Here is a 20,000-nt window from a genome sequence, read left to right as displayed (position 1 = left end):
CGATGATACCAGACCCTCCTACTTGCGGAACAAAGGCCCTCCATAAACGTCTTGGTGTTGGCCGAGACTGGCAGCTTGTTGACGACCCTGCCCGCTCGCCCTGCTGGGAGATGTGCACCCTCTGTACACACGCACGCTCTCTCTTTCTCTCTCTCCCTCCCCCCCCCCTCTCTCTCTCTCTCTTTCTCTCTCCCCCCCCCCCCCTCTCTCTCTCTCTCTCTCTCTCTCTCTCTCTCTCTCTCTCTCTCTCTCTCTCTCTCTCTCTCTCTCTCTCTCTCTCTCTCCCTCTCTCCCTCTCTCCCTCTCTCCCTCTGTACACACGCACGCTCTCTCTCTCTCTCTCTCCCTCTCCCCCCCCCCCCCCCTCTCTCTCTCTCTTTCTCTCTCTCTCCCCCCTCTCTCTCTCTCTCTCTCTCTCTCTCTCTCTCTCTCTCTCTCTCTCTCTCTCTCTCTCTCTCTCTCTCCCTCTCTCCCTCTCTCCCTCTCTCCCCTCTCTCCCCCTCTCCCCCTCTCCCCCTCTCCCCCCTCCCCCCCTCCCCCCCTCTCTCTCTCTCTCTCTCTCTCTCTCTCTCTCTCTCTCTCTCTCTCTCTCTCTCTCTCTCTCTCTCTCTCTCTCTCTCTCTCTCCTACCTGTCTAACCCTCTCTCCCTTTTATTTTCCCCTTTTATTTCCATATCCCTTTTTTCACTTTTTTCACCTCCCTTTCCCTCCTCCTCCCCCTCTCCCATGCACTCAATTTTCAGCGCCGACAACTCTGCCCACTCGGTCCCCACGCTTTCGTCCACCTGCTGACCTCTGGCCTTCGTCTCCTCAGCGCGCATTTCCCATATGACTCAGCGGGCCATTCGCGATTTAAAAGAGTGAACTAAACCATCTAACATAGAATGTACACAATATGATAAACGGAAATTATATGTTGTCGCTCTTTGGTCTCCCATTCTACAGCATACAAACATTATCTACTCAGGAATTCGATAAAAAAAACTTGGCAAGGCGAATTCCTTTACAAAGAAAGGAGCCTAGATGTCCAATTGGCGACGAACATTCAACCGAAACAAGGGAGCTGCTAACATCTGGTCCCACTAAAAGAGAGCCATCTAATTTGATATCGGGAGCGGAATTTTCATGGTGCTTCTTGATACAGAACATGCGTCTCTAACCCATATACTCTCACAAAATACGGCCAGACATATCTGCATCCCATACTGATGCAGACAAATATTTTAACGGCTTTAATAGCCTGAGTAGTCAGTGGACCCTGCACCAGTGACGATCCCGCTGGTCGTCTTCTTCTCGGCTCCTAATGTCCTCCTTATCGCCTTCGAGACACTCTGCAATGCAAAGCTTACACCTTTAAGTACATCCAAGAAGAAGCTCCAACAGGGACATTAATGTTTTCCGAATCAAACTAATGTAGACTCCAAAGGCTTCGGTGGATCCCCGGGCCAAGGGGAGAATGCCGAGTCTCGGCGCTGACGCTTCCGAGAGAGCCGTGCTCTGCCCGCTTACCTGGCTCCTGTTTTTTCTTAATGACCGATTCTACACTTGTTACCTGGACCCGATACCATCGCGCACACGGGGGGGCTGGGCGACAGGCGCATCCTGGGGGAATTTACTCTGGTGTGTGTGTGTGGGGTGCGTGTGTGTGTGGGGGGGGGGGGTACATGGAGGCGATGATGCGCCTCTTGCAACTGGGGAAAGGACGGAAGTCTTGCCTCACACTGAGAAACATGTGAGCGAGGGCGAAGGATAATAACTGGGGAGGAGGGGAGACTGAGGGGAGAGCGGGTGTGGGAAACAATATTGGAGTTTATGGCTTGTGGACAAAGGACGGCGAGGGGATGAGCTAAAGCCGTAGGTGAACTGGGTGAGAAGGGGGGAGAGCACAGGGGAGCAGAGATGAATGGGGGGAGGGGGGCGAGGTATTACAATCTCCAGCGGAGGGGGATGCACCCGGGAGGGGGGGTCATGCACTTTCGATCGGGTGGCCGAGCGAACAATAGTGCACGGGCTGTTGGCACTATATCAGGTTTCCGATAAAGCAACAGCCATGCGGGTATGCTAATGCGACACTGAAATACACCATGACTGAGCTCTACATTCTGAAGACTGGCAGAGCGACGAAGCAAATGTCCAAAACGCAATCAGACAAGCAAAAGGGTAAGGGTTCCACACGGGGCAGCGCGCGGGAAAATAATCATAAAAATACGGAGCAGGGAAATGTGCGCATTGTGGGGCTGATCCAATCAGCCTCCCTCATCACATGCCTACCATTCCCATAAACAATCGACAGAACTCCCGGACATTCAGGTCACCATATTTCACAGCAACGGCAATAAAACCACTAAAATGTCAGCAGGAGTCACAGTAAGGTAACATCTGGTGTCTTTACTTCATCCTAATATGTAGAAACATGCACGCATAGATATGATAAGCAACACAAAAGAAGAGGTAGAACTCACAGCTCGGTGGTGTCCTCGGGGATGTGGAGGGGCACGTGTGTGAGGCCGCGGTCCCGGCAGTCCACGATGCCCTCGTCGCAGCGGCATTTGTCCGGGCACAGCGGCGGCGACGGGCAGTTCCCGCCCTCGTCGCGCGATGCACCACCTGCAAATACACATTTAAAATCAGCCATGCTTTCGCAACACAGCAGAATAATCCGGTGTTTATAACCAAGACAGCAAGGAGATCTCCAGCGAAAGGTACTGTAGACTTTGGGTACAAATTTTGAAAATCTCAAATTACGTCGACCTTTTTAGCCACAAAGGCGCTTAATCCGTGAGGCCAGACTTTTTAACCCGCCTTTCCCCTCCCCTTTATCCCGCTCTCGCTTGCCCTCCCCTTTTTACACATCAGTAAACGGTCCCCGCACGCTGCTACAATCACAACCCATCCGCCCCACAATAAACCCTGTCCCTCCCTCGGCGGAACCTCGGCACCTCCACCCATCCCGCAAACCCGGCGGAACCCCCTCCACCCCGCCACTACCCCTATCCTGTCTTTAACGGCCACTTAACGCCCCCATCAAGACTGGCTACGTCCGTGCTCGGGTTACTGACTACACCACGAACTCGAGGGCCACGGCACAGGACTCGCTCGCAGCCAGAGGAAGGGGCGGGGAGGCTCACACGCAGAGAGGGATGTGGCCATGGAGGCTGGGGCGGCCGAGGGGCGACGGGGGCGGGAGGTGGAGGAAAGAGGGTGGAGAAGGGCTGAGGTGATGCGAGAGGTTAGAGAAGGGCTGAGGGAGAGTTAAGAGGGGGGAGGGTGCCATCCGGAGCACCATGTTTCAGGCACTGACAGTGGCAAGAACACAAGGGGCATTCTTTCGGGGCGGAATGCCACAGCCGGACGCAAAAAATCTGCCTTGCGCCGTCGCAGCCTGCACGCGCTTTTCCTTTCCACCTGCTTTTTCAGACTGTCCCTGGATAATCGAGTCCCCAACGCGCCTCCTTGCCCACCCCGCCCCGCCCTCCATTCGGCCCCGTTCGCTCTGCCAAACAGCTCAGCCTCGTAGAGACAATGAAGCCCTGGCGACACTGGGAAGGCGCAGGAGGAGGGGGGAGGGACAGGGTACATGACACTTGGGAAACTCGTTACATAACCTGAGATCTGGCGGTCGTGTTTCTGGTCCATGGTCAGGGTTCGGTCCATGTGATACCATCAGCCAAGACGAACGGAACATCCACAACCACACACAACCGCATAATACACCATACTTGTGGTATGCCACGAAAACAACTCTCCAGCTCTTCCTATCACACACTTCTAGTGTTACCATTCATGGCTAAAACAATTAAAAAAACCGCAGTCAGAAATTCTCTCACTCTATCCCCCTATTATCTATGCAGACACAGGCAAACGCACAAATCCACTTGCAAGGCAGGTGGACGCCGTCCTCGGCTCCCTGGGATGGTGATCATTCTACCTTCCGTCGCGAGGAGAGAAAGGAGAGACAGCTGCGCCCCGGCCGCTCGCCAGACTCATGCTGTATTTCAAAAGGTTTCAGGCTGTTCCTCGCCGAAATGAATTCAATGATGAATTTTGTCAGTTCATGACTTCAAGCACCTTGCTTGTGAAAAATTCCTTCACGCGATCCATGCAATATGCACGTTTATTAAATCCAGAGATTCCGTGATAATTTTAGAAGTGTCTGTCACCAGGTGATGCCGGAGGGCGCCGCGCCGGGCGTCACTCGTCGCTATGGCAACGTAAACACGAATAAAACCTTACATTGTTACTCAGGACAACAAAAACCCTTGTTATTCACGGGAACCCACTCGAGCCGGATGCTTAGCACAATGCTGCACACGCTTCAGCGTCCACTAAATGCTTAAATCAGGAGGAAATCCCGAGCTCTTGTATCCAGTCTTCAGTAGCGCATGAACTCCATCACTCCGGTCGCACGCGTTCCCTCTTTCTCTATGTGGATATGTATGTTACGTGTATATTTGTACGTGCATGCATGTGCAAATATGTACATACATACGTACATACATGCAAATATAGACAAACAGACAGAGGCACATACACGTACGATAGCCAGTGTTTGCGAAACGTCATTTTTATGTTGTTGTTTTTATATATTTTCTTGTATGTTATTTAAAACACACGTCGTACCTTCCTTCACAGAAGAATTTTCGTCACTGCGCCACTGTTAAAGAGCTGAACTCCCGCCTCTGCCTTTGCCTCCTCCTGCCCATACGTTTCCCGGCCGATTCGATTCATCGCGCGTACATATTCACAAAAACCAACGACACAAATCACAAGGACGCTGCTCCGCGGGAGCTCGGCTTGCCCATAATGTGTTTTGAATGAAGACAATTTATAAATCACTCGGCCATCGTCTCCGTGTCTGGCCATGTCGCCCAACACAACAACTCCCCATTTACATATCAACTTCACCGCCGCCTCAGCGTGCCACGGGAGGTCCGCTAATGGATGGATAAGAACTCATCCTCAAAGGCGAAGGCAGGCGACAATGGGCGATTAACTGACAGATGGAAACACGCCAGGTGATGTCCAAAATACTGGAGAAGTCATTTCAGAGGAATTAATTTCTAAATGAAAAAGGTTTCTCTAGATCTCACACAAGAAAATTTCATCTTATATCAAATTTCGGGCGAAGGGACCTGGAGCCGCGTGGGTCGTATGTCGGTCTTGTTATTACCCAGACTCTCTTGTGTGAGCGGGGCAGGTCGAACGTAAAGAGCGGCTGTAACATTTCTTTGACTGGAACTGATAGGGTTACAGTTTCTTTTGAGGTTCGCCTGCCATGCTTAGGCTTAAATTCTTTTTACCATCGTTATCTCGAGGCCCAGAAAAAGTCCTGGCCATTTATTCTTTATCTGGGCGTGCGAGGAGGAATTTATGAATATCCCGAGGCCACGGCTGGGGGGCTATCCAGTTACCCGAATGCAGACACGGAGGATAAGCGATCAGTCGGTAGCAGGTCCAAAGATCCTCCTTGCTAATCCTCGTTTGGAAAGGACGCCCTTCTCTCTCACGGACCTTGGCGCTGCGGGGGGGGGGGGGGGGACGACACACTGAACAGGCCAGTTGAATGTAGCTATATACACATATCCATAATTAATACATAAGCACATACACACACACACACACACACACACACAATTTATATATATATACACACACACACACACACATACATACACATACACACACACACACGTGAGTATGTATGTGTGTGTGTGTGTGTGTGTGTGTATATATATATATATATATATATAATATATATATATATATACACACACACACACATAGTGTGTGTGTGTGTGTGAATGAATGGGTGTATGCCTATCCCCAATGGGTTAAACCTCGGCGGTAGGCCTAAGGGCAGAGCGAACACTATGACGAATGCGGCTACGGCGGGCGACAACCGGACGGGGAAGATTTACCGGCTTGGACCCACAACCTACACATCCACTGCCATTACCGTCCATCTTCTCGTGGCTGATCTGCCACCTACTAATGCGGCCACATGCGAATAACCGTTGCGAGTATGTGAAGTTGGGCTCTTCCTGCCTTCTTTGACAAGCTTGTCCCCTTGACAGCAGTCGGTGCCGCGACGGGACGACAGCAGTGACTGACACTGACAGCCCATGGAGGCAGTTCCATTCACGGCCAGACGCTGGCGCTTTTAAAAGCACAAATCAGGCAACCCCAAAGAGGTTACATTCCAGATCCGGTTAGCGCCTCAAAAAAGTCGGGCTGACAACATACCGGTTATTTCAGAAACGGGCGCCAAAATATATGATAACAAATTTTGTTAAGAATCCTGACGCCAATTCACTTTCTATGAAAAATGACAAAGGACAAACATAACTGCCAGCAGCCAAGTGGAGTTCGCTGCGTGTTGGCCCAATTAGTGAAACGCCAGTGTGGGGGCAGCACGACTTGTCACACTTTCGGATAAAAGAGGCCGTTATTGTGTCTACCACGAGCATACTTTGAGAGGAAGTGCTGAATCTAAAGTTAAAAAACTGTGAGTGTTTTCAAAGATTCAATCCAGTCTTCAAACTGAGGCAAAAACAGCGTTTCCTTTGGTACGTCCGGCGTCACATTTACACAGTATAATGCTTCGTGAACAGGAGAGCGCGATCGGAAGAGACAGTGCCAGGTGGCGCAGCGCTGAGGCGAGGACTGGCTAATCCTCGCGAAGCAAAGGCGGGGCACACCTATCCTTGAGGTAACTCGTGGTGCACTGGATACTCTGACACGTGTTGCCGTGATGGCAGATGTGAAGGTGTGACCTTTGGGAAGTCAAGCCAACAGCCGGCTGGGTACGGAAAAGTAGAGCGACGTGGTAGGGGTGTGCGTGGGCGGGCAGGATAAAGGCGGGTATGGGGACACATGTCAGCTGTGTTCTAGTAGGTATGGGAATGACATACACACAGAAGATCGGGGAGAGATGGGCTAGAATGTAAAAGAATAGATAACAGAAAAGGAGGGGGAAGGGGAGGAGAGGGTGAGGGAGGGATAGGTAGAGAGAGAGGGAGAGGGGGAGAGAGAGAGGGGGAGAGAGAGAGGGGGAGAGAGAGAGGGAGAGAGAGAGGGTGGAGAGAGAGAGAGAGAGAGAGAGAGAGAGAGAGAGAGAGAGAGAGAGAGAGAGAGAGAGAGAGAGAGAGAGAGAGAGAGAGAGAGAGTGAGAGAGAGAGAGAGAGAGAGAGAGAGAGAGTGAGGGAGTGAGGGAGTGGGAGGGAGTGTGAGAGAGAGAGAGAGAGAGAGAGAGAGAGAGAGAGAGAGAGAGAGAGAGAGAGAGAGAGAGAGAGAGAGAGAGAGAGAGAGAGAGAGGGGGGAGAGAGGGAGAGAGGAGAGAGAGAGAGAGAGAGAGAGAGAGAGAGAGAGAGAGAGAGAGAGAAGAGAGAGAGAGAGAGAGAGAGAGAGAGAGAGAGAGAGAGGAGAGAGAGAGAGAGGGAGAGAGGGAGAGAGGGAGAGAGGGAGAGAGGGAGAGAGGGAGAGAGGGAGAGAGGGAGAGAGGGAGAGAGAGAGAGAGAGAGAGAGAGAGAGAGAGAGAGAGAGAGAGAGAGAGAGAGAGAGAGAGAGAGAGAGAGAGAGAGAGAGAGAGAGAGAGAGAGAGAGAAAGAGAGAGAGAGAGAAGAGAGAGAGAGAGAGAGAGAGAGAGAGAGAGAGAGAGAGAGAGAGAGAGAGAGAGAGAGAGAGAGAGAGAGAGAGAGAGAGATAGAGAGAGGGTGGGGAAGAGAGAGAGAGAGAGAGAGAGAGAGAGAGAGAGAGAGAGAGAGAGAGAGAGAGAGAGAGAGAGAGAGGGAGAGGGAGAGGGAGAGGGAGAGGGAGAGGGAGAGGGAGAGGGAGAAGGAGAGGAAGAGGGAGAGGGAGAGGGAGTTAGTCACAACACCATGCCAACATTTCGACAACAATGGATACATATTCTAATTTCCATTAGGCTGCGGACGAGGTAACACTACCCATTTTAGTCCCTTTTCAACAGCAATAGGGAAAGGTATTATATAACAAATAAATGTAGGTCTTGTAGGAGGCGCCTCAGCTAGCAAGGCTAGATTCGTCCTTTCAAAGCGACGACCTCGCCCATGCCGGCTTACGAGAGAGCATCAACAGAGTACATCAACGCCGAGCAAACTTTGGCGTCTTATGGCACTCGAGCGAAAAAATTCTCTCTATCGCTTGGTCGCCTTGTAAAGGAATTCATGAGCTGCGCGAGGCCAGCGAGGGTGGGAAGGGTTCTCTGGAGACGCGGGTCCTCACGCCCATATATATGGCCTTTTACATTTCCGACATACATCACAAGGGCGAAGCACAATAACGACGTGTTCTTTATTGCTTTCATTTGTACACTGACTGTCTGCGATAAAGTATCATAGGTGTGTTCTCAAACAAATCTTGGTAATTTTGTATTTTAAGTAACAACTTCACGTCAACTATTCAGTGACACAGTTCAGAGCTGTAATGCTGATGCACTTCTCTTCTCCCTTTACATGCCATCATCATTTATGACTTTAAAACAGCTCAGTGTAATTCTGTCCATTCGCCGCACAAAAAAGCAGAAGTGGAATCTCCTTGGGGTCCGAGGGAGGGGAGGGGGGGGGGGCGTAGCACGGGATGAGACACGTGGAAAAAAGAAATATGTCGACGTAGGGGAAACGAGGGAAGAAGTTGAGTGGAACTGGCGAGGCGGCCAGCGGGACGCGGACGCTGATCCCGCGAAGGATAGCGCCCGCATTCGCCCATCGATAACGCAACGAGACAAAGGGATATTCTTCTCCTTGTGGGTTTCTTTAATTTCCTCTGGCATCTTCGAGGCTGGTTATCGACGGTTCGTCTTCGAGATACGGCTTTCTATGGGAACGTAAGAAGCTTAACCAAGATACCATCACCTGGAAAGGTAATTAGGATCCAGCGGAGGAATAACAAGCCGTCTGGAAAAGGAAAATAACAGTAAACACGTCTCGATTCGGCTGTCAGGAGAGTCTGGCTTTGTTTCCAAGCGGAGGGATTAAACATTTTGGGACGTGTTACTGTCTCTTTTCCTGGTTTTCTTCCCTTCCTTTCTTCTGAATGCTTAAGTCACGCTCTCTTCGCCCCTTCCCGTGCCGCTCCTTGGCGACCTCAGCCGTATAAGGTCAGGCTCGGAACTTAATTAGACCGACTCGTTCATGACTTTCACTTGCGCTTCGATCTCACGGGTGTGCCAGTGTGTGTGTGTGTGTGTGTGTGTGTGTATGTGTGTGTGTGTGTGTGTGTGTGTGTGTGTGTGTGTGTGTGTGTGTGTGTGTGTGTGTGTGTGTGTGTGTGTGTGTGTGTGTGTGTGTGTGTGTGTGTGTGTGTGTGTGTGTGTGTGTGTGTGTGTGTGTGTGTGTGTGTGTGTGTGTGTATGTGTGTGTGTGTAGCTTACGTAAATTTACGCATGAATAAAATGCTATATTCAGTTGGACTTGTCACGCTAATAATAATGTTTCTGATTCTTTGTGAATTATTACTTTGTGTTTTACACCATGCTGTGCGTGATATGTGTTATATATAAAACAAACGCTGCCTATACTTTCTATCAGAAGCAGTAACCCACATATAAACGCAGGAACAAGCGGTGATGGGCAAAGGGCGCACACGTGCATGTACATGTCGTGTCAGTTGCAAGCGGCCGTTGCACAGGCTCGTAACTTGGGCAGATTACGCTCCATCCGCTCAGTCGGGTCACGAGGCGCGTGAAATCTGCGAACCACTTTAGCTCTGCACTCGACGCCGTCGAACCTACGCCTCATTTTTATTAGGAATTTGTCCCATCCCCGGGCTGCCGTGCTCAGAAGTAGATCCCTCTTCCGGCACTCAGTTGCAAATGATTCCCACCAGGAGGCGTTGCGAGGCCTTTCCAGGCCACGTCGAAGAGGCGGGATCCCTCCGCCCTTTCCCTGATCCACGCCCGCCTCGCCCGCCCTCGAGAGCGTCGCAATGATCGCTCATCCCCGGCATAATCCTCGAACCCTCGCCGGCGCGACTTGTCAGGCATATCCTAACAAACAGAAACCCGCTGAATATCTTCCTTTTTGCGTGTCTCCCCTTCCTAATTGCATTCACCCTCTCATCTCTCGCTGCGCGCCTGGGAGAAGCAGCGGGTGGAAGGGAGCGACGCTCTCGACGCAGCATCCACTCGGCGCTCAAAGACGCAGCTCCACATGCATGCAGCTGAGCGGCAACGCAAACACAATTTATCCAATGACTTCTATCATTAACCCAACTTTTTGAAAAAAAGCGTAAAATCAAGAATAACATGGAAATGGAAGATGGTAATGATGTTAATATATGAACTAATAAATATGATAAAGTAAAAGGAATTATACTATAGAAGATGGCAATAGTAACAATAACAACAATAGTGTTAAAATAACAACAACAAAAATAATAATAATAAATACAAAAATAACAATAATAATAAAGAATATAATAACATCAATAATGATAATAACTACTACTACTACTACTACTACTATTGCAAAGACACAAATATGGCAATTGCAGCTCTAGTCGAATAACAATGAGAAGATGATAATGCTCAGACTACTATGCGGAGGTCGCACCAAACCAAGGGAAAACGAGTCGCGCAACAGTTCGGTTACGGGAATCAGGAAAAACGAAAATCACGATGGAACTAACAGTGCAATAAAGAGTAAATACTACTACTAGTGGTAATAACAACCTCAATAATACTGATGATGTGATGATGATGATGATGATGACGATCATATAATTACACAAATAGCAATAATAATAATAATAATAATAATAATAATAATAATAATGATAATGATGATAATAATAATAATAATAATAGTAATAATAATAAAAACAACAATAAGAACACTGGCAATGATAATAATAACAATAAAAACAAACAATAATAATGGTGATGCTAATAATAATAATATTGTAATTATGAAAACATTAATAATAACAAAATATCATCAGTAACAATAATATCAATGATAATAATAATGATGATGATGATAATAAAAATAATAACCTTAATATTTATTACAAAACTAATGATGATGGTGATGCGGTGGCAGTTATAATAACAACAACGCCAACATTAATTATAATGCTAACCTATCAATAATAATCATGATGATGATGATGATAATAATAATAATAATAGTATTAGTAATAGTTGCAATGATATTATTATTAATAATAATAATAATAATAATAATAATAATAATAATAATAATAATAATAACAATGACAATAATAATAATAACAATAATAATTATAATAATAATAATAATAATAATGATAATAAAACGTAAATAATGTATATGTATAATAACGATAATAACACTAATAATGATCAATAAAATATTAATAATGATCAATAAAACATTAATAATACAAAGCATATAGATAAAGCATAATATCAATATATTAACAATACTGGTATTATTAAAGACACTGCTGATAAAAAAAAACATTAATAATGATAAAAATAACAATAATAATGATATCAAATAATAATATTAATAACAACAATTATAATAGTAACACTAACAACAATCCTAATACTATTCATAATGATAATAACAACAGCAATAGTGATGAGGATGTCAATAATAAAAGCAATAGTAATAACAATTACCATAATTATAATAACTAAGAACATCAAAGATAATAATGATACTTCTACTACTACTACTACTATTAATAATAATTATAACAATAATAATAATGATTATAATATTAATAATAATAAAAAAGAGCAATAATATCATAGTAGTAGTATCATTATTAGAGGTAATTATGACAATATAATAATACTGATAACAACAAAAACCATAATGTTAAAGAGTAATGATGATAATGAAAATGATACTACTACTACTACTACTAATATCAATAATAATAATTGTAAAGATAATAACAAAAAAAATAACTACAACAAATAACGATAGAGATAACAATAACAATAACACTACTACTACTACTAAAAATAATAACAGCAACAACAAGAATAATAAAATAATGATAATAATAATAACAAATAATAATAATAGTAATAGTAATAAAAATAATAACAAATAATAATAGTAATAAATAATGATAATAGTACTAACTGGTAATAATATTAATAATAATAGTAATAAATAGTTATAATAATAATATTAATAATTATATTAACAGTAATAACAATAATAATAATAATGTTAACAGTTATAACAATAATAATAATAATGATAATAATAACTGTAATTATAATAATAGCAGCAGAAAAAGGCACAAACGAAATTTAGTGAAAATGAGCTTTATATTTTAATAAATCTCGTTTTTCAAATAATGATGATAATGATGATGATGATGATGATGATGATGATGATGATGATGATGATGATGATGATGATGATGATGATGATGATGATGATGATGATGATGATGACGATGACGATGACGATGACGATGACGATGACGATGACGATGACGATGCGATTATGATTATGATTATGATTATGATAATGATAATGATGATAATAATAATAATAATATCAATAACAATAATAATAAATAAATAAATAAAAAAAGTATTGAAAAAATAGTAACAATAATATCCACGAAGATGATGATTCCACTACTACTAACAATAATAATAATAATAATAATAACAATAACAATAATAAAAATAAATAAAAACAACAACAACAATAAAGACGACACTGATGCTTATAATACCAATAAGGATAATAACAAATAAGGATAATATTAACAAGGATAAAAACAAATAATCATAATAATAATAACAATAATAAGAAGAAGAAGACAAAAAATGATGATGATAATAATAATTATGAATAACAGTACGCGGTAATATTATCATAAAAAATGGATATAATGTTACCAATGTTACTTCTTATAAAAAAAATGACAAGAATAACGATGTAGATAGAATAAGTATCACAGTATAACTAGAACTACGTATATATATATATATATATATATATATATATATATAGAGAGAGAGAGAGAGAGAGAGAGAGAGAGATGTGTCTGTGTCTGTGTGTGTGTGTGTGTGTGTGTGTGTGTGTGTGTGTGTGTGTGTGTGTGTGTGTATGTATATATATGTATGTATGTATATGTATGTATGTATATATGTATGTATGTATGTATGTATGTATGTATGTATGTATGTATGTATGTATGTATGTATGTATGTATGTATGTATGTATGTATATATGTATATATATATATATATATATATATATATCACTCTCACACACACACACACACACACACACACACACACACACACACACACACACACATATATATATATATATATATATATATATTTAACACACACACACGTATATATATATATATATATATATATATATATATACACATATTATATATATATATATATATATATATATGTATATGTATATTTATTTATTAATTGTATCATATATATAATCTAAATGGAAATAATATTATATTCATTACAAATATAATCATGAATATCATTTACAACGATCAATTATCATTCCAGTATCGTTAATACAGTATTTTGCAACGACGAAGCTAATCTTCCGTTAACCTTCCTGTATGAGAACCAACAAGTGTTTCTGTCTACTTTTTCCCAATATACTAAGTGTTGTTATACGAAAAAGCATACAGCACGAACTCCCTCAACTAAAACTGGCGCGGAACTAACGAACTGCGAGCAAAAAATGTTCAACAAACGCGCGCCAGGCTAACCACACGCCGGAACGCTCTTCATTTTACTGTTCCAACAGCATTCGTCAATGGGAGGGAGGGGGGAACGGGTCTCCTGCATCCAATAATGCCCGGGGAAAACGCACTGAATGATGGAAAATGTGTTGAAACCGTTATACTTGCTGTTTAGGGAATGGCATGTCGCACATGCATTCGGCTATAGTTAACGATCCGACAAAAAAAAAAAAAACTTTTCAACGTTTGAAATGTACTAACTCGGCCGTTTTGTGTGACTTGATGATTTCCTTCTCTAGACAAAATCAGCCGCTGCCAACCAAAGATATTTTCATTTTAAGAAGTAATTTCCCCTTCTTGTGGTGTAGTGGAAGTGGCAGGATTATCCGAGTGTCCTTTGTTTCCTGGGCATGTGAGTTCGAGGCAAACAACAGACCACAAATTTTACTGTTTCAAACCTCTGGCTGCCGACTCTACAAAGAAGAAAAATGCTGCTTAAATACTCTGACGATGAAGAGTTTTACCACCACACTCGACCATCTGGGCCAAGTTTTACAGTCTCGTGTCACGCAAAATCTTTGGATTCCGAAAACTTTGGCTATTTCTTTAAATATTCAGTTTTGGACTATAACTTCTGACGACATATATACTTAGTCTGCGATGCGGTTATTTACCATAAATGTATGTATAAACCCGCATTTGTTAATATTTCCACAAATCACGTAACAAATGAAAATTCGTAAGAGAATATAATACGCATAAATATACCTCTGCATTTACACAGATCCATTATAAAATACAATAATCCGAGCATGGAACTGCGCAAATCAAAAGGTAATATGCTGTCCATGGAAAGCATACTCTTCGCTCCAGATTGTACATTGTTGCTTATTTTTACACGCAGCAGCATTCCACTGCATAACATATCAAGGAGGAAATCACAATACTATCATCAAGAACACAAAACTTATTGTTCTTTCGAGACCACAAGCGAGACTCCGACCGCAGCTAACCTTCGCAATTGTTTAATGAACAATATAATCTGCCGAATTGCAATCAAGCCAGCGTCTATGAACTCGCGCTGAATCAGTGTTAATGATAATAATCGAAGACAAAAGGTCATTTGGCGGCTTGAATATTAATCCTCGGGTGAGGGTTCCTCCTGCAGGAATAACCGAGGACGCACATCGACCCCGCTCGCCCGACGCCCGTCTCAGACTCCCGTGAAACGCAGTAAAGCTCTCTCGCTTTTCAATCAGAAGCCCTGCTCTTACCCACACTCGAAGCGATTTCTGCGAGCAATTATTAGACGCGAACATCTTCTGTATAAATTAAAAATGAGCTCAAACACCCCAAGCGATGAAGACTTAATGCCAAATTCGTAACTTTAATATGTCGGTCGGTTAAAGGGCTGTCGATACTGATGGTTTAAGAATGCATCATCTAATAACTGTGAATTGCAAATTAACATTCATCCAATTCACTCCAAAGGTACATTCAGCAAAAAGACATTACGAAAATAAAAATTATATATTCAGTAATAACCGAGTAATGTTTTAAACAGTTAAGTCAATATACTGTTCTGATTCTGAACTAACCGTTTACCGAATTGTTCATTCACTATCGTTCTGCCGCTCGATTAGATCGATAGCGAGAGCTCAGATGATGGTCATGTGAGTGTTGCAAGCCAGCTGTCCTCAAGGCGCGGGACGCCGCAATAAGGACGGCCACCTTCGCTGTGCAGCCACCAACTCCTGATAACACCAACGTGAATAATGGGCAAACATGTTTCTGAAATAAGTCGTAGCAGCAGGCACATCCCGGAACCCTCGGCTATGTAAGCAAACGATTCGCTTTTTAAATAAATCTCGCTCGCAACGAGAGGAAACTGCAATTAATAAAATTCGTTCAGCGCCATTTCTGAGGTTAGAGGTTAGCAACGCGCCCTCCTCGCTGCTGCCGTGTTGTTGACGCAGCCTTCCTTCCTCGCTGGCTCTCCGGAGGGAATTCCTTCCGCCGATATCAAAGGCCCGAAACTCCTCGGACGCGGCCCGCGAGTGTCAGCTGCCAAGCTTTAACGACCTGTTGGCTGACAAAGGGAAAGAACTCGGCGGAAACGGATTTTTGTTTTGTCAGGGAATAAAATATCAAATTCTCAAAAGTTCCTATTATCAAACAGCGCCAGTCATGCGTGCATCAGTAATATGGACACTTTCTTTATCAATACTTCCTTCGCAGACGCGGCTCCTTTCACAAATGTGTGGGGGTATATAAGCACTAAACAATATACATACATATTACATACATACATACATAAATATATATATATATATACATTTATAAAACACGCACACCCGCACGCACACATATATATACGTGTATACATACATTCACACATACACACAAATATATATATATATATATGTGTGTGTGTGTGTGTGTGTGTGTGTGTGTGTGTGTGTGTGTGTGTGTGTGTGTGTGTGTGTGTGTGTGTGTGTGTGTGTGTGTGTATGCATATATACACACATATAAATAAACACACACACACACATGTATATATGTATGCATGTATGTATGTATGTGTAACATTTACACGTATACATACATACACACGCTATATATATATATATATATATATATATATATATATATATATATATATATGTATATACATATATATATATGTATATATATAAATGTGTGAAAAAATATAAATATAAATATATATATATATAAATGTGTGAAAATATAAAAATATAAATATATATATATATATACATATGTATATATATAAATGTGTGAAAATATAAAAAATATAAATATATATATATACATATGTATATATATAAATGTGTGAAAATATAAAAATATAAATATATATATATACATATGTATATATATAAATGTGTGAAAATATAAAAATATAAATATATATATATACATATGTATATATATAAATGTGTGAAAATATAAAAATATAAATATATATATACATATGTATATATATAAATGTGTGAAAATATAAAAATATGAATATATATATATATACATATGTATATATATATATAAATGTGTGAAAATATATAAATATAAATATATATATATATGTATATATATATATAAATGTGTGAATATATATAAATATAAATATATATATACATATGTATATATATATAAATGTGTGAAAATATATAAATATAAATATAAATATATATATATATATGTATATATATAAATGTGTGAAAATATATAAATATATATATATAAATGTGTGAAAATATATAAATATATATATATAAATGTGTGAAAATATATAAATATATATATATAAATGTGTGAAAATATATAAATATATATATAAATGTGTGAAAATATATAAATATATATATTGATGTGTGAGAAAAAAAAAAATATATATATATATACATATAAAACAGAATCAGACGAGCTAGTTCCAGCATCTTGAAGTCAGCGTAATTGCTGGACGCCAAATCCCGCTCAGCCCCCTGAAAGTGTTCGCTCACACGGGGGTCCCTCCGACGAAGCCACAATCACAAACGGAGTTTACAATGTTACGGCGCCAAAATTCACATTTGCTCACAGATATTTCGAAGTTCCCGCAAGTTTCCAGGGCACTTCGCTGTTGCTTGCGAGAGCCCTAGGCCCTCCCCTCCCGCCGAAACAAGGCAAACGAGATAAAATTTAAGACTCACCTGGACACTTCCTGGCAGGCTTGCGCTTGCTTAGAGCCTGGGGGGCGATGAAGAGAAGAATGGCGAGAAGTAACAATTTGTAATGCATCTTTAACTTGGATAAAGCAAATTCACTCCCATTCAAATACATCTACGAGCCAGACTGCTCTCTCTTGGGTTCTACCTGCACCACGGTGTCATTTTACCCTTCCTTGGGTTACCTGATCCAAGTTAACCCTCAAAGATCTCAACCCGATATCGCAAAATTATTAGCTTGTTTCAAGAAGCACGACTTTCCGATTCACTAACTCCAAAATACACGACTTGCCACTTAGTACATCCTCATCACACACAACGCATTATTTCAACACCACAAAGGAATCCAAACTATGCCAAGTTCTTCAACACTTGGTTAAGTTTCTCGATTATGGCGCTAAACATCCGTGGGTTGGGACGAGAGCGCCCGGAGCGTGGGAGACATACAGCCTCTCCTCACACAATCTCGGCAACAACTGACCTGCCGTGCCCACTCCCGCCCAACCTCCACCTCCCTCCAGCCCAAGGCAGATGCCAAGCACCGCTGGAGGTGACAACTCCTCGCTTGATTTTCCCGATTCAGTCGATTAAATAAAAATATTTGCGTCAATATGGGATCGAATTTTTAGTTATGTTACCTATAATATCCGATGTTTAGGCCAAAGGTTCAACCAGGCGCGTAGATCATATATGCAAATGCCTTGCCAACAGACTCTACCTCACACTGAAGAGTCGGGCGGCGGTGACTTGAACACAAGTGAACACCGAATGAACGGCAACGATCCCTCACAACCCTTTCCCTTTTCTCTCCTTATTTTCTTCATTTGCATAAGGCTAACCTCATTATGCGTCCACCTTTCGCATGGCTGTCTTGAACAATACGATGAACCATACGCATCACCGACATTTTTATATTCGGCGAATCCTGAGGCTTGAGCGTCGGGACAGCCGTACATAGACAGGATATTTATGACTAGAAATATCAGCAGACCATAGACAGCGCCATTCCAGTTTGGTATGGGAAAGAGCGTCGGGCATCACGAAAAGTGGTATCAACACTGCCAACGCGTACGATATGAAGATTATTATATAGATAATGAAATATTCCGATTTGTAATAGGAAAATTAATAAAATTGCCATATGCAGTGATATTCAATCTTAGATAAACAGTTGGGAAACACGACAAGACGGGGCAAAAAGCAATATGGATACTATTTCTAATGCAACCGATTGCACATGTGAACGCCCAACATAACAATTCGACGACGATAATAAAACCAAGTAAATTGGAAATAAAGTGTTTAAATTATACGCAACATAAGGATGATTATAGCGATGCAAGAGCAAAGCCCCGGATCCCCCTCGAGAGCAAAGCGCACCTAACACAGCACTTCCCCGCCCACGGTGACGCAGAGCCAGCATTAAGTGGTGGTGTGGCCGGGACGTCACGATGCGTGCCGTGGTTGCCGGGTGACTTATTTGCCTCCCATCTCTGCCATTTATCATGTATCCGCCCCATGGCCGCTCTCAGCACGCGGGAATGCTACATTTGGCTTTCTTTCCCACGTCAGGAACGGCCGCCTGTCCTCTCGATTCCGCACAAATGGCGACGATTACCCGACCTGTGCAGAATTCCCCTCCTTTTTGTGCAGCTCTACTGTCTTCATGTGAAAATGCTCGAGTCAATCACCTAAATGTCTTTTGTTGTACTTGCGCTCTGAAGGCTCATTACTGTGATTTACATTCCGGACAACCGAAAGGCTCGTGGGTGAATATATCATTCCTATATTTACTGGCGCAACCCTTGGAGGTGGTACAGTTTATCTCTTAATTTGGTTGAATTCCATTCATTATTTTGGTAACGTCCCCGCAAAGCGAGTTTTTGCCTCCTTCGGATCATTCTCTTGATTACTCCCAAGCTTCAGTGTGATTTGCCATCCTGAATCATTTTTTGAGTTTGCCAGAGATCTGAGATAATTTTATGAACCAACGTACAATGCATATATTAAAAAAAAAAGAAGCTCATGTCACTAAACTAAATGAAGTAGAGTAGCAAAGAAGAATGTACACATGAAAAACAGTGACAAGAGCACATTCTTTGTAGATATATACATATCTATATATGTGTATGTATATACATACACACACACACATACATATATATATATCTATATATATATATATATATATATATATATATATATATATATATATATATATATATATATAGATATATATGTGTATATATACTATATATATTAAATGTATATATTTATACATACATGCATATACATATGTGTGTATATATATATATAATATATATATATATATATATATATATATAGATATATACACAAATATATATATATATATATATATATATATATATATATATATATATATATATATATATATATATATTCATTCTCAACATGCAATGAGCCATTTGCTTAATGCGAGCCAGCGTCGTGTGGCTGACGGGATGCTCCGAGAGCCCCGGGGCAGGCGAGGCGGCGCGGGGATCCCACAGTCGGACATTCAGGTATTTCTCGCACCTGGT

At 41.9% G+C, this 20,000-nt stretch overlaps 1 protein-coding gene across 2 annotated transcripts in view; it reads right to left on the bottom strand.

Annotated features, from left to right (window-relative positions):
• Positions 1–20,000, bottom strand: part of LOC125038213 (protein slit-like) — a 371,202-nt gene that overhangs the window by 40,473 nt on the left and 310,729 nt on the right. The window contains exons 1-2 of one of the 2 annotated variants that reach the window (XM_047631624.1): positions 17,425–17,928; positions 2,463–2,607 (exon numbers count right to left, since the gene is read on the bottom strand). In XM_047631624.1, the coding sequence (XP_047487580.1) occupies positions 2,463–2,607; positions 17,425–17,554 (275 nt within the window). In that variant the 5' untranslated portion in view covers positions 17,555–17,928. Of the gene's footprint in view, positions 1–2,462; positions 2,608–17,424; positions 17,929–20,000 lie in introns of those variants that run through there. The other variant, XM_047631623.1, reaches the window with a different exon arrangement.

The sequence above is a fragment of the Penaeus chinensis genome, chromosome 24, assembly GCF_019202785.1.
Source record: "Penaeus chinensis breed Huanghai No. 1 chromosome 24, ASM1920278v2, whole genome shotgun sequence".
NCBI lineage: Eukaryota > Metazoa > Arthropoda > Malacostraca > Decapoda > Penaeidae > Penaeus > Penaeus chinensis.
The sequence above is the reverse complement of the archived record's forward strand: the minus strand, read 5'-3'. Positions and strand labels throughout refer to the sequence as shown.